At 48.5% G+C, this 16,534-nt stretch overlaps 1 protein-coding gene across 1 annotated transcript; it reads left to right on the top strand.

Moving 5' to 3' along the window:
* The first annotated feature begins 610 nt into the window (after window positions 1–610).
* On the top strand, window positions 611–14,479 carry LOC144134103 (uncharacterized). Its single transcript, XM_077667087.1, has 6 exons — window positions 611–621; window positions 3,649–3,825; window positions 8,357–8,438; window positions 11,131–11,308; window positions 13,675–13,991; window positions 14,390–14,479. Exons 1-6 carry the CDS (start codon window positions 611–613, stop codon window positions 14,477–14,479), a joined length of 855 nt encoding a protein of 284 aa, XP_077523213.1.
* Window positions 14,480–16,534: the final 2,055 nt, after the last annotated feature.

The following is a 16,534-nucleotide window of genomic DNA, read 5'->3' as shown; positions in this document are numbered from 1 at the left end:
CAGTGCTTCACAAGGTCAAACTGAACATAACTGCATGGTGGTATGACCACGTGATCATATGACTATTACCATTGGGTACGTCACCTTGACCTTGACATTTGATTTGAGACAGTATGCACCAAATCGAGAGTGACCTTCAATGCCTCACAAGGTCAAACGGAACTTAACTGCTTGATGGTATGAACATGTGATCATATTACTATGACTATTGCATACCTCACCTTGGCCTTGACATTTTGTTTGAAACAGCAAGTACCAAATTGACAATGACATTCAATGCATCACAAGGTTATATCAAACTTAACTGCATGATGGTATGACCATGTGATCATATTACTGTGACTATTGCGTACCTCACCTTGGCCTTAACATTTTGCTTGAGACAGTAGGTACCGAATTGACAATGACCTTCAATGCCTCACAAGGTCATATCGAACTTAACTGCATGATGGTGTGACCATGTGATCATATTATTATGACTTGCGTACCTCAACTTGGCCTTGATATTTTGTTTGAGACAGTAGGTACCAAATCCACAATGACCTTCAATGCATCACAAGTTCAGACCGAACTTAACTGCATGGTGTTATGAACACGTGATCATATCACTATGGCCATTGGGTACCTCACCTTGGCATTAGATTTGCGACAGTAGATACCAAATTGACAATGACCTTCAATGCATCAAGTTCAAACCGAACTTAACTGCGTGCTAGTATGAAGCAAGCTATGTTAGTGTGGCCACGTTATCATTTGACTCTGACCATTGGGTACCTGACCTTGACATTTGATCTGAGACAGCGGAGACCATGTTTAACAGACTTCGGTGATATATAACTACATTCAAGCCACGTTGAACATAGCCATTTTTCTAAAGCTGCCACAGTACAGTTGCTTGCAGCTATTCACCAGAGACTTGTGGGCTCCCGTGAGGGTGGCCTCGATCTCTCGCATTCATTTTCAGAGCCACAGGCTGTCATGCGGTGAAGCGAACCTAACAGGATGAGCAGCTACTGCGCCTGGCGTGCTTTGCTCATTCGCTGCAGAATTCGTTGCGAGTACAAACTGCTAATTTTAATGAGCGATTAGTCCATTTATAGTGCACTGGTAATAGTGTTATACATATTATGATAGATAGTGGCTATAGTCCCAGGTAACCGTGCTCTGCGGCTGCGATGCAAACACAGAGGAAGGAAAGAATTTAGGAGAGGCCGTCACGTCACAATTTTAGAAGCCGGACGTGAGGGTCCCCCTCGCCAGCTGACCTTCGTCTCAGCGCGCTTGCGCATGCGCAGCAGACAATAGATGTTTTTTGCATAGCGTATACGTACTTGCGGAGACGTATACCAGCTTACCGGACTCCTTCGGCGCACGCACAGTGGCTTTTCCTGACCCAAACAGTGCCACTGCGCATGCGCAAGAGAGGTCTGGTAAACCGGTATACGTCTCCGGTAGTACATATACGGTATGCTAAAAACGTCTAATGTCGCAACGCACCGATTCGCCGATGGCGCAGACGATGCCGCTATGCCCTAGGCCAAAGACTATGAGTAGCCCTAGCGAAAACTGACTAACCGTGCACTTCGCAGCTTGTATGGCGAGGGTTGTGTGGTTAGCAAGAGCCTTTAAGCTTTCCTTCCTCATGGATGCGAAGCAGATTAGGCCTACAGCAACGCCCAGTGGGTAGTGCCCTGCGCATGAGAGCAAGAAGCGCATCTGTAGCCTGGGTACAATGTATTCTTGATTGCAGGTTAGGGATAAGCTTACCAATCTCCACAAAAATGCGCTTGATTGGTGCAGTGGGTTGGCCATGGTTGTTAACACTGAAAAAATAGTTTTGCTCCAAATAACACACAAAAAGAATCCACTAAACCAGATGAATACTCTTCGATCGCCACTAAAGCAGGTTAACAGCTACAAATATCTAGGTGTAACCATAACTAACAATCTTTCCTAGAATTCGCACACAGATAACATATGTCCTTCCGCATTTAGAAAGCTATGTTTCCTGAGGCATAAACCTAGAAATTTTCCTCCCAACGTAAAACTATTGACATCTAACGAATCCATCAAGTGAAACCTCGAATATGCTTCGATAGTATGAGATCCAATTACTAAACTTACATTAGACTGTTTTAAGTATTCGCTTTTTCCGCGTACAATATCCGATTGTAATAATGCTATGGCGTGGTTTAGTTTTATGACATTTGTCACTATTTTCTTATGCATATTTTTTTGTGATCTGCATCTTTCTGAACTACTGTTGTCAACACATGCCTATCCTGCTTAGACCCTGACAAGGGTCTGCAGTATGTACTGATTACAAAAATAATTTTCATATATCGAATCATGAATACATCGAACTATTTTGCGATCCTTTTCAATTTCCATACTTCTGGGTTCTGTACAAGGCGATTCGTGTGGTTTATCCTAGCCGATGACCTACCCGATCTCAAGTAATCTGGGTACGGGTGCATCTGGGGCAGATGGGACTGAGTCACGTGAACCATAATGTATTTCTCGGCTGATCCCTGTTCCCCAGCACACTCAATAGTAAAACATTTTTGGTATTTTTTTATCAAATTTTCTGCACCCTGACAAGCCTCGTCGCCAACATGCGCATTACATCGTTGAGTGCTCTGCTTTGCCGTCTATTTAGTCAACTTGCAACATCTGCCTGTGATTAGGCTATCAGGCAGTCGTACCAGGAAATACAATAGGCCTGCGGGTAACATAACACATCTTTGCCGACTCCATTAGCATCTCCGCTAAGGTGTGCCTGGGAGCCGGTAGTTATACATTTTTCTTCAGCATCTTTGTTGTTTTTGGTGAAGAGATAAAAGGCTAAGAAAGCGAGAGCAAGTGTAGCGCTTAGCATAGGTGCCGTCCTCTGGTGCCCAAATAGGGAGGTAATTCGGGTTTTTCTGCCTCTTCAAGACTGGCGCGAAATGCTAACTAAAGAGAACCACAGAATCGAACGAAGAACGTATGTGACCACGCAACCACTACCTCTGCGTGTTCCCTTGTCTCAACAAGGTTGTACGATGCACCTGTGTTGAAATTATTAACCAGGCACGTATGAACACCATTCGCCACAGCTGCGTCGAACCACATGTCACTTACGCTTCGCGCTTCTATATTCACTGTCTGTGATATCACTCGCGTTGACTCACGCAGTCATAACAGCCAAAGTAGAGCCTGTCATTTTGTGATTGTGGCTGTTCTGCCTTCACCACTCGCTGGCTTCTTAGACGTAGCTTTCTCTATTCCGTGGTACAGCACGATAGTCGGGATACAGAATAAAGGACACAACACACCTCCGTATGTTGGGCTGTGTTTTTTATTCTGTGTGCTGTCGATCGTGCTTTAACCATGGAATACGAAACCCAACGCACGGTCATTCTTGCGCAGATTACTCGGAGCTGTGGCCCCACTAGGACAGGAGTAGCAGTGGCACCACGTGTGTGAGGAAAGACAGTAAAATGTTCAAAGTATTAGAGCGCGTTCTGAAGCGCCCTGTAACAGTGGGGCCTGTAGTAATTTTGCCAGTAGAGTGTGTACAGAGGACCCCGGCTCTGGCAGTTCAGGGAATACATTTGCATGTATTGTCATTACCGCGGCTGACTGCTATTCTGTGTCATATTGCAGGCGGCAGCTCCGGTCTCCCATCAGGCTCATGCATTGCTCGATGTCAACGGCAATGGAGGGGGCCTCGGAGCAGCAGCACAGCGAGCTTCTGTTGTGCCTTCGTCACGTGGGTGTGAGCCGGGACTACCGCCCCGTCTACTCCGGAGCTTGCAGGCGTGGAAGCGGAGGGTGTCTCGGGTGAGGATCAGGGTGAAATGATAACCAGATTTGGGCCCGTGATTTCCCCATGCCTTTCGATGACATCGCATTTGTTTATGAAGCAAAAAAAAATTAGTGGTGCACTTAAGTGTTCTTAAGCATTTCGAGTTCCGCTGTCTCCTCTGTTACTTAGTAATTATTTACAGTTAGTAGTTTTATCCTCGAGGGGGCCTCGAGCAGAGCATAGCCAGCTCCTAGCTGGCGTGCCTTCGCCACGTGGGTATGAGCCGGGACGCCGACGCACCTCCCAACCTCCCCGTCTTCTCGGCAGGGGAGAGGTGGTTGCCGCAGGTGAGGAGGACTGATACCAGAGTTGCGCTGGTTATTGGCCAAAGCCCTTCGATGATGTCGTAGTTATGTAACAGACAATATAATTACAACCGCTCAACTGCTTGTACGGACACTGACATAAGAAAAATGGTTTGGTTAATGGGGGTTTAACGTCCCAGGCTACTTGGGCTATGAGGGACACCGTAGTGAAGGGCTGCGGAAACATCGACCGCATGGGGTTCTTTTCCGTCCACTAACATAGAGCAGTACACAGACTTCTTGAATTTCGCCCCATTGAAATGCGACCACTGCAGCCACGATCGAACCTGCGTCTTTCGGGCTGTAAATTGTGGGGTTTAACGTCCCGAAGCGGCACAGTATGGACAGTGAGGGACGCCCTAGTGCAGGGCACACGCGCATTTTTGCATGTGGCCTTCATCGCAATGTGGCCGCTGCTGCCAACACTCTATCCCGCGACCTTGGGATCAGTAGCCGACAGCCAAAGCCACTGATCCATCGCAGAAAGTTCAGTGATATGCACTAGCTGCTTCGTGCAATGATTAACGCAGTGACGTCACGCGTGACGGAACGACGATTGTGTTCATGTTATGGGAAACTTAACAAGTCCTTTTTTAGCCTGAGAAATTGTTTGGAAACGCACAGGGGCTCTTTGCAGCACAGCGCGTGTGCGGGTAGCATCCCGAGAATGTTTAGCCTCCACTCGATCCGTCGCTGCATACGTGCAGCGCTCCAAGCATGAGCCTCGGCTGCATCCATTGTCTTCCCGCAATGTGACTTGTGTGTCCTGTAGCCACTGGCAGTTTTTATCGTCACTGAAGCGAGAGCGGAGGTGGAGGCGCACCGCTGCTAACCTTAACAAAAATGGTTTATAGGCAGTTTATGCAGTTCTTGATTGCCTGCCTTCCTATAGATATTTTCTTCTCTCTATTCATAGACTGTTGACAAAAACCTGCTAAATATTGTATGGCCATTGATCTATAGATTATCTATAGACTGTCTATGTGATTTGTATTGCCTATAGAATGTTGTCTAGGTATTTTATATAGATTGTCTACAGAGTGTCTAAAGAAATTTTTGTAAGTGTTAATTGCGGCTCCATCGAATCATGCCTCCAAAGGCGAGCGAGAGTCTCCTCTCAGGAATACCTCTGTGTGCGCGCAACTGTTTCACCCGACTGCCACCACTTTCACCCCCTTCATCTGCTCCCCTTCTCCGCCTTCCACCTTCCTTCTCTCTCTCTCTATTTCTGCCCTTTCCTGATGGAACGGGGAACTAAAGAAAATACCGGTGAAATACCGGGTGTGTCTGCGGAAGTGCATTCGAACTCAATGCGCAAGCGCTTGCTGAAGGATTACTGCACCTTTCCTCTCTAATTTTCATATACGGATAGCTTCCTTAAAATAGCATGGATTCTATTGAGGCCGTCTTATTGATTGTGCCGCTTTTCTTCGTCTTCTTTTCCCAAGCTAAATTGGGCAACTTGCAGAACGTGCCTCCTAAGTAAAACGTTCTTGTGGGCCAGTTGGTAGATTTGAATTAAAGGTAGAACTGCGCAAATAAGTGTGGATAAGACAAAAAATGAAACCGTTCTCGTTTCTATGTTTCTGGCCATGTATTCTTGGCGAAGTTCTACCTTTTGATACCTCCTATCTACGCGGCCATGTGCGAAGTCTACGGTGTACACATCAAATGTATATATCAGTGTAGGCTGATCAATACAGTAGTGTGCTTTGTTATTTAGACTAGCTTGGGCTGTATTGTCCCGGTGAAGGTGGCTCCGCAGATGCCTGATGCATAACCCATAATTCAGCAACTCGACATTGTGCGTGCACACGTGTTGTCGAGGAAATATGGCTCACGTTCCCAAAAATGGATGTCTCCAAAGAAGGAGTAAGAAGAAATACTAGCCCTCGCTGTCATACCTAAGATGTTTGACGGCATCCAATTGGAGACATTTTTTCCCACTTCGCAATTGCGGGCGTTTTATTCACACGTTTTCTTTTCCAGAACCAAGGCACTGCCGTATGGGCATGGGCAACGTGTCCAGGTGGCACTTCAACTGTCCAAATGCACAATCAAAAATTGCTGTCGCCAGTTACTTCAGCTGCGATAAGCGCGAGGCAACAATCTAGACGATTAGAGGCGCGTTTTTGATAAGCTTCTTTGCCTAGATGCTCTTGACATAGCCCAGTCACCTGGCGCTTGATACGTTTGGCTAGATAAGTGCGTGGTAGACACTGGTACCTCGTGCCTTCAAGCGTAGGCATATGCGGCATAGAAAAGCACTATGAGACCACTCTCTCCTTTCTGTTCCTTGCTTGGTCCTCTCCCTAGTCTGTATGTTACAGCGCTGTGACTGACACGGCAAACTATCATTGCAGGTTGCAAATTGCTGCTTAGGTTTTTAGCGCTCATTTGTTCATTCTAGCAGCTGCCAGCACGTGACGTGATAGCTGGGATGGGAAGGGCGACCAGATTTGCAAGACTGTACCCGCCCGCGCAACTGTTTCTACGAAGTTCGAGATTGTCGTAGGTGATTTCATTGCTTCATCTCATAAGTCATTCGTCACCTTTAAATTTGGCGCAGCCCGTGAGCCGCGAAAATTGCGTTCCTTCATGAATTCCGAGCATACTTGGTACGTCCGCTCTCGCCGAACGGTTTCTGTTTGGGGCCGCGAGATCAGCCAGTAAGGGATTCATCTTTGACCCAAGCCTGGTCGTCTTCCTTCTCGACTGCCTGGCTTCACCACTGCGTGACAATACTTGAACGCCTTAGACTGCTTAAATTGAAAATTTTAATATTGCTGCGCTATTTTTTACCTTTTGAGTGTAATAATTCCCATGGTAGCCAACACACAGATTGCTTGGGTACCCAAAGTCTAAGGAAGCAGTTCTCAATGGACGGAGAGCTGTAATAACATTGCCAACTAAATTTTGAAAATTTGCTAATCAGAGTTATAGTTTCAAACCAATAAAGTCAGAATGTCGCTGACAGGCTGATTAGTACTCATGTTTTCATGCAAGCTGTTAAAAATGCAACGCATTTGATATGCTTAACTAGGTGCACTCTAACTACAGTGTGAAGAAACTGTGGTTAAGCGCTGTGCGTGCGACCATAGCTGTGGCCAAACGGTTTTTGTGCGGATGGATGAGTGAAAGACCCCAGAGTGCACCCACAGTATCTTGCGACATTGTGCACTTTGTCAAAGTTTTCCTTGGCCATATTTTGCGAATCTGTACAGTTCATTCTTCAAAGCTGCCAACACGCAAATTTATCTTTTTGTTTGCTGAGCACGGCGCGAACAGATTTATTTCGATTGATCGCATACAGGTGGAGCTGATTATAGATTGTTCGAGAATGTCGCAGTAACTTTCCACGCCCCGTCTCGAAAGTTCGCTATCAGCTTTAAATTAAGCACGGCCTTCAAAGGCGGGCATTCTGTTCGATGACCGCCAAGCACGCTTGTTGCTTTCGCCGCCGCCGAGTGATTCACTCCATTGTGGGCTGTTACGACTGTGGTAGCGGCATACCACCGATGACAACCAGTTGTCGTGGGGAGCTGGCTTACGTGAACCCGGGCTCCATTCTGTAGCGTTTCCAAGCCTTCGGGTTGAGGATAGATGGAACTTGATCTTTGGGAAAACGAAAACAAGTGGGTTTAATGGCACTTTGACAGAACTTTTTACATGTGAAGGAAAAAGCAAACAGTCAAAAATTTAATGTTCATGCGTTGAACGACTGGATGAGCCTTGTCAACAGGGCCCAGAGCGACCTTTCTCACTCAGCACGCTCCGTAAATCACCTAAGGTTCCGCCCTTTCATCAGCCAGTGGCCAATCCAACACGAGGCACATTTGCTGGCTGGTTCATCATTTCAAAGCCCCCAGAGCCCACACACAATTCTTTTGCGCTTCCTGAATTCTGAACGGCCCAACGGTTTAGTGTGATGCCCAAAGTCAGAACTCGTATAGTTAGGGGTATTAACCCGTGGGCTCCGGATAGCTTGGGAACTCGCACGTGGTCAGAACTTTCTGGAGCTTTGTTCGCGATGCTAAACTCACTCCCCTTATGGCGCCGCACTGACTTGTACGCAATCAGCTTTCAGCTAAGGCAATAACTTCGCCCCCATTTTGTGCATACCCATGGATTTCAGCTGCCCAGAGGTGCAGCGAGGAACCGGAGCAGTACAGTCCCTGCCATTCCGTCGTTTGCATCTCAGGCCCCGCGTGAGCGTCGTGGCAATGGGAGACCGTGTCCTGCAGTGGAACCAGCCTTGCAAGAAGTGTGGTGCTTCGTGGAAGGTGACTATCTGCGTTTCTTTTTTCGAGTGAAAAGCTTCACAGCGCCAGCTTTTCAAGCCATCAAAGGGGCCGTAAGCTTGACCTTGAAAGTAGCTAGAGTTAGTGGGGCAGCAAGTTTGACCTTGAATGTAGCTAGCGGTGAAACCATGAGCAAAACTGGTTGTATTCAGGTTCGACACATGACGGCAGCTACAGCAGGCGACACTAGTGGCTGTTGCACCATCTATCTCACCTTTGACCTTGACTTTCGGTCAAGCTCAAAAGCCTCTACCGGCATCGCATGCGTAGGTCATGAAAGTGGATTCTGCATAAAACGCCGGTGCATTTTGATGTGTTCAGCGGAACGGTAGCTGTGATTGATGCACTCCTGCCGTGGAGAGCGGCAGAAGTGCGCTCCATCACCGTGTTGCGGAGAGGAAAAAAGGAGGCATCCAAGGTATGCTGCCTACTCCCTGCGTGACGTCACACACCTTGACCATTTCTCCAAGGTGGGAAAAGTTGCACAGCACGTAGCAAGCGGAGTCACTCATTGCAGAGACAACCCATGCAAATGGGCGAGAAGAAATCGCATGTCCGCCGCTATTTCTTACTGCAATGCAAGCTGCAACATGTCCATCAAAAACACCTGTGTTCCCTGCGGCGCCGCGGGCCTCAACTGCGGCGAGAACTCTGCGGTCGGACACAGTTAATTACTTGACGTGCTGTCCTTTTATTCTTCCCCCGTCGTCTGTCCATTGTCGGTCGCTTTCCCAGGCGTCCTTCTTGCTGGGAACCAGGTAAAGGGGAATGTCATTCCGACGTAGCCAAGCGCGGGAAAATTCCGCCGCTAGGCCGCCAGCTGGGTCGTGACAGGACGCAGTGCAGCCCCAGTAAAGTTTGCTTTTAGAATCGCTTTTGGCCGTCTTCCTCACTGCCTGGACTCCCGCCACCAATACGTGACAGCACAAAATAATCTTATTCACCAACGTTATGCGTTCAGGTGCTGGAAAAGTCTGAGCTGCAGCGATGTCGCTTGGAGCACCAGCCGATCAGAGAGATTGAAATCCATGCTCAGATAGGGCAAATTTGCTCGGTTTTTGACTCGCATTGGCACGAATGGGCTATCAGTGTATGTATCAGTGTATGTACTTTCTAATACTCTGAGTCGTGCTACACTCTAGCTTGAAGATTATTCTGCCCCTTGTGTAATTTAAGGCCATTAGCTGTTAAGGCGAAGGTTTGGTTAATGGGTTTATGGGGGTTTAACATCCCAAAGCGACTCCGGCAATGAGGGATGCCGTAGTGAAGGGCTCCGGAAATTTCGACCATGTGGGGTTCTTTAACGTGCGCTGACATCGTACAGTACACGGGCCTTCAGAATTTCGCCTTCATGGAAATTCAACTGCCACTGCCGGGATCGAGCCCGCATCTTTCGGGTCAGCAGCCGATCGCCATAACCACTGAGCCACCGCGGCGCCTAGTAAGGTAAAGATTCCAGGTCTACATGTATATATTCAGGGCTGCCAACATCCAAAGTTCGGTGGATACCTCAACCGCGCCATGAGGGAAAGGAAGAAGTAGGGAATGAAAGAAGGAAGAGAGAGCTAGAGACGTACTGCAATTGGAGAGCTTCCGATAAATTTCAACTTCGTGGCGTTTTTTAAAGGGCAACCTGCTTTTTCTTTTACATTTTTCAGTCGATAACATTGCATTCTTTAGAGTTCCTTTTATCCGGCAAAAATCGCTTTTCAAAATACAGAGCAGAAGAACTTTAATACTGCAAAAACCAGGAAATCCAACTTCGGTCTATACCAAACAGTTGTCATGATAGACGTACCTGTGACGTCACAAATACTGTCGCAAATTGTTTGTGTGCGCGTTGATTGCCTAAACTGGTGATTGTAAGCGACAGCTGGGGTTATTATTTGTCTGAAACGAATAAAAACAAGCTGGAAATCGTACTTCAGGAAGCGCAGAGCTAATATCGACCGGGACACAGACGCGCACTGTGCGGCATTTCACCTCGCTGCTTTAGGCGAATGTACGCAGAGGATGGGTGCTCGTGTCTCGACCTATGCCTTGACTGGTGGCGTCGCAACACGCATCCGGGGCCACCTCAGTGTTGTTTCCTTTGGTCGCTAAGATATGGTCACTTCACTGCCGGCGAGCACTGACGTTTCGCTCCCAGCCCCGGAGTCGCCAGGTGCGGTTCACGCTCGCTTCATTCGCATGGAGGAATGACGTCGCAGAAGATGCTCGGGGGAATGACTACGCTTGTAAGCGAGCGGCCAGGCTCGCGAAGAGCATATCGGAGAAAGGGCCGCCGCGCCCCTTGGTGTGCTTTATTTACAAGCATGAGACAGTCAATTACTTGAACCTCTCAGAATTTGCGACGAATGGTTCAGCTTCACTTTTAAGAAACCAGTACAACCGCTTTTACCAATCAGATAACCATCGCTTGGTTACTTCTACCCGCTTAAAATCTAAGTAATAGACAAGAGTAACAGTGACACCTGCTGGGAGAGGGAAGTCAATAAAGTATTCAAAGTAACAGACTCAAAATAACAGCGCATTTTGAAGCGCACTCTAAGGGTGTGCTCTACATTTCGGCAAATGGGTGTAAAGAGGGGAACGTGGCCGTGGCAGTTTAGGGAATACTCTAACATGTATTGTCAATTACTGTGGTTGACCGCTATTCTGTGTGATATTGCAGGAGGCTGCTTCGGTCTCCCGTCAGGCTCACGCATTGCTCGATGCCGACGGCAATGGAGGGGGCCTCGGGCAGCAGCACAGAGAGCTCCTGCCGTGCCTTCGTCACGTGGGTGTGAGCCGGGGCACCGTCCTACTTCCCAACAGCACCGTGACCACATCGGGTTGCGTGCGCGGGAAAGGTGGGTGTCCCAGTTGAGGAGGAACAGGAGGTCTGATACCAGAGTTGCGCCTGTGATTTGCCCATCCCCTTCCATGGCAACGTAGTCATTTTAACAGGCAAAAAAATTACAATCGCTTAACCACAGGATATGGCCAGTGATATTATAAAAACAATTTTAGTTTATTTGAGCTTAACGTCCCAGAGCGACTCAGGCTATAAGGGACGCGTAGTGAAGGCCATCGGAATTTTTGACCTCATGTGGTTCTTCAACGGGCACCGACATCGCACGGTACCCGGGCCTCTAGAATTTCGCTTCCAGCGAAATTCGACCGCCGCAGCCAGAAGCCAACCTGTGTCTTTCGGGTTCTAGACTATGGGGTTTAACATCTCGAAGCGACACACTACCGACAGTGAGGGACGCCCTAGTCGAGAACTCCGGATTAATTTTTGTCACCTGGGAATCATTAACATTGCATTGACTGCGTACAGAACACGGGCCGATTTGTATTTGGCCTTCATCGCAATGCGGCTGTGGCTGACAGGATTGCATCCTGCGGCCTTGGGATCAGCAGCCGACGGCCAAAGGCACTGAGTCACTGCGGCGGGTACAGTAATATGCGTTAGCTGGTTTGTGAAGTGATTAACGCGGCGACGTCACACATGACGGTTATGCTCATGTTATGGGGAACTTAACGAGTCCCTCATAGCCTGACGGAAATGGGCTGGTAATGCATTGGGGCCCCGTACTGCACAGCGCATTTGCGGGCAGCGTCCCGAGAACGTTTGTCGTCTACTCGATCTGTCTGTGCATACGCGCAGCGTTCCGAACATGAGCCTGGGCTGCATCCATTGCCTTCCTGCAGCGCGACTAGTGTGTCTTGTAGCCACTGGCAGTTTTTATCATCATTAAAGTGATCGCAAGTGGAGGGCGGAAGCACGCCGCTGCTAACCCTTACAAAAATTGTCTACAGACAGTCTGCAGACTTCTTATAGACTCTCTTGCCTTCCTATAGCTATTCCTTTTTGTTTATACATAGTCTATTGACAAAAATCTACTTAAAGTGTATGCCCATAAACCTGTACTATATATAGGCTGTCTATAGAGTTTGTATTGCCTATAAAATGTTTGTCGTTGGATTGTCTATGGAGAGTCTATAGACTTTATAGACAGAAATTTATGAACAGTCTGTAGAGTGCCTAAAAAAATTTTTGCAAGGGAACTGTGGCTGCACCGAATCATGCTACCAGAAATCAGCAAGAGCCTCCTTTCACAAACCCCTCTTTGCACACGCACACGTGCTTTCACCTCACCACCTTTGCCTGCTCCCCTTCTCTGCCTTCCACCTTCGGTTTCCTTTTATACCTTCCATTTGCCATACGGAACCGGGGACTGTGAGAAAACATTGGTGAAATGCAGGGTATAACTGCAGAAGTGCATTAGAACTCAATGCGCAAGCGTTTGCTGACAGCCTGCTTGAAGCATCTGTCCAATTTTTTGGTGCATAATGGCTTGTAATGTTTTTCTTTTTTTAACTGGGATGGTGATATGATGCATTTATTTTGTATAAGAAAATATAATTTAAAACAAAACATGCTTCCTGAAGGCTTTGGTTTGTAACATAGTGCACAAGTGATGCTTATTTTTTTACTATGATAGCATATTGATTAGTGTAATAAAGTACGTCATGTACAGGGAACATACTACTTTTGTGTACTTTCCTGTAATTGTGTCTAAGGCAATGTACTAAGAACTGCGGCAAAATTAGATTCACATTGTACCCTGCAGTGCCTGGGCTAAATAAGATTAGCGTGCAGAATGTTCTGTCTATGCTTGAAGCCTCTGTGCATTTTTTGGAGCATAATGGCTTTCACTTGCACAGTTTAATCAATATGTTCCAATGGTTTTTTGACAGGAATGGTGGTATTATGCATTTATATTGAATAAGAAAATATAATTTAAAACAAAACATGCTTCCTGAATGAAGGCTTGGTTTTGTAACAGTGCACAACTGATGCTCATTTCCTTTACTATGATAGCTTATGGATAAGTGTAGCAAAATATGTCAAGTACAGGGAACATACATACCACTTTTGTGTATTTTCCTGTAATTGTGTCTAAGGCAATGTACTAGGAACTGCGGTAAAATTAGATTCACATTGTACCCTGCAGTGCCGTAATCACTTGGGCTATATAAGTTTAGCGTGCAGAATGTGTTGTTATCAGCCAAGTAAGTGTAATTGTAATTTGATTATTTCATCAACTAGCACATCATAGTCTGTACCTGTTCGCTTTAGCGGGTTGCTATAGCTAACAGGGCAGTCTATCTGTATATACACTGCACATATGCATAAACACACCACCCATAGTACTATTATATCGTGTAGGACGACTCCAGCATTACAGCGGACGACGTGCAGAAGCTGAGCTACCACCTGTGCCACACATACGCCCGGTGTGCAAGAATCGCGAGTGCCCCAGCGACCGCGTACTACGCTCATCTGGCCACATTGCACGCAAAGCACCACATTGCCAGCAAGGTGGACATGTCCAGCTCTGTCAGCGAGTCGTCCGGGTGCAGCAGGGACGCAGTGTTGTCCACCGTCCAGTACGTGGAGGCCATCAAGGTGTGGGAGGCGCTGCAGGCCACCATGTACTTTGTCTGAAGGAAGAGCTTCTCCACTGTTGCTGCATTCCAGTTCCGGTGAGTCTGGAAGCATATTCACTCATTTCATTCATTCATTCATTCATTTATTCATTCATTCATGCATATAATTTGTCACTCGTAAGTGATAATTGAGTCCTTCTCATAGGCTAAATAAATGTTCTGTCTATGCTTGACGCACCTTTTAGGTAATTGGTTAGATGATGATTTGTGAGATAATGATAAAATTGGTTAAATAATAATAAACGTCGCCAACGGGGGCCCCGCAGGGGCACAAAGGCGAATGCGCGTCTAAATCTGTGCATGTGTGCCGGAAAACGGCCGTGGCACGTAATGAGTGTCACGGTCGGGCGCAGTGTCGGAAAGCAGTCTGGGATGGAAAGGACATCGGGCACCCAGGAAAAATTCCTGTTCCCTGGTTGTTCTCACGCCACCAGACCGCCCACGTAGCCCTGACAATAGAGCGGAAAGAAGCCCAGACGGTGACCTTCGAGTGGAGTACCCGCCGAACGCGAGAGAACGGCTAGCCCGAGTGGCCACGATATCCTCCAGCTCATTTCCGAGAATGCCGGCGTGACAAGGGACATGGAAAAGTGCGAGGGGTCTGCGCGACGCCACTGATGTAAGTGTGGCCTTTATGTGATCCACAGCCGAATAGCGCAGTTGTATGCAGCAGGTGCCGAAAGGAGCGAAGACAATCGGTATATAAATGCACCGGCGCCGTTCCCCTTCGGGAACGGACGTACTCCACCGCCTCCATAAAAGCCACCACCTCCGGGGGCTACGGACCCGATGCACCGTCGACCCGAAAACGGCCCGCCGCCCGGAGGACTCCGCGCGATCCGGACGCCACAAAAGTGGCGCCCGCAGCTACAGAGGTGTATGCACCATCAATGTACACATAATGCGCCGGCGACAACGCCGCAGCCATCGCCCCATCCACGTCCAACCGACGGTGCGAGAAAGCCACGACCTCCAAGGGATGCCGCGCGGCAACATCAAACGGCTGTTGGACCTCGACAGCTCGGATTAACCTTGTCCCAAAAGCGACGCCTCGGTGATGGGAAAAGAGGTGAAATTCCGCGTTTATTCTGTCGAGGTCTATCGCTTACGAAGGGGCGTGCTCAAGGATCTGCAACGCCCACGTGCTCGTCGTAAAATAGGCCCCCGCCAACGCCACCAGCGGGGACCTCTGCACAGACGCGAGGCGAGTTCAAAGACCAGAATGAGGACACTCAGTCCACCAGACGGGTGAAGCGTATGCGAGGGTCGGGAGCGCACCCGGGCGGTAAAGCGCCCTCATGCGGGCAGGCGCCGCTGTGCCGTTAATCCGCAGAAAAGTCGCAAGGCGGGCGTAGAGCGTCTTGGCACGCTCCTTGAGTCTTTCCACATGGGGAATGAACGAGAGAGTGTGGTCAAAGACGATGCCCAGCACCTTGGAGGCGGGCCTGAAAGGCAGGCGGGCACTGTCAATGCGAACTGCGGGCATGGTGCGCTCCATTCCCCCCTGCGGGGGGGGGGGGGGGGGGCGGGGGGAGCGCACACACTGTCTTATCACGTGAGATGGTGATTCTCGCATCCCTCGCCCACGCTGCGACTCGGCCGAGAGAATCTTCCGCCAAACACTCGAGCTCCTTTTTGTTGGATCCAGGCACAAGGACGGCCACGTCGTCCGCATGCGACTGCCTGGTGGTGGGGGTGGAAAATGTATTTACTGGTCAGGTTGTGGGGGACTTCGGTCTGGGAGTGGAGCCCTTAGTCCGGGGCCTCAACGGCCCTGGTGGCCACCACAGCCCTGGCGACGAGCTGATCAACCACGCCTGGCGACCGCAGGACATGCTCACAGCTACATTCGGAACGCAATGGGCCGGAAGGCTGAGGTGGTATGATTTAGAGTTATATGCTCCCCGCATAGCGGGACATTGGCGCTGCAGCGAATAGGGTGAACGCGGTGGTTGCGCGCGAGGAGAGGTAACGGCCGGTCCATAAGGGTAATGAAGTGGATTCCAAGAGAAGGAAAGCGTAGCAGGGCGCGGCAGAAAGTTAGGCGGGCGGATGTACGATGGTTGTACAACAACATCGTGGATGTGCACAATATCATAGAACAATGTTGTCCGATGCAGCTATGTTGAAATTATTAAACAGGCACGAATGAACACCATTGGCCATAGCTACATCGTGCCACATGTAGCTTATGCTTCGCGCTTCTCATTCACTGTCAGTGATATCACTCGCATTGATTCACGCAGTCATTATAACATCTAAAGTACAGCCTGTGGTTTTGTGATTGTTGTTGTTCTGTCTTCACCACTTGCTGCCTTCTTTGAGCGTGGCTTTCTCTATTCCGTGGTTACGGTTCAACAGTAGGGATACAGAATAAAGGACACAACGCAGCTCCGTATGTCATGTTGTGTCCTTATTCAAAGAAACAGCCCGCTTTCTGAAGCGCCCTGCAACTGTGGGGCCTGCAGTAATTTTGCTAGTAGACTGTAAACAGAGGACCCCGGCTGTGGCAGTTCAGGGAACATTCTTGCATGTATTGTCATTACCGCGGCTGACCGCTACTCTGTGTCATATTGCAG

This window comes from Amblyomma americanum, chromosome 5 (genome assembly GCF_052857255.1).
Source record: "Amblyomma americanum isolate KBUSLIRL-KWMA chromosome 5, ASM5285725v1, whole genome shotgun sequence".
In the NCBI taxonomy this organism is placed as follows: domain Eukaryota; kingdom Metazoa; phylum Arthropoda; class Arachnida; order Ixodida; family Ixodidae; genus Amblyomma; species Amblyomma americanum.
Note: the sequence above shows the minus strand (reverse complement) of the source record. Positions and strands in the feature narration are given on the sequence as shown.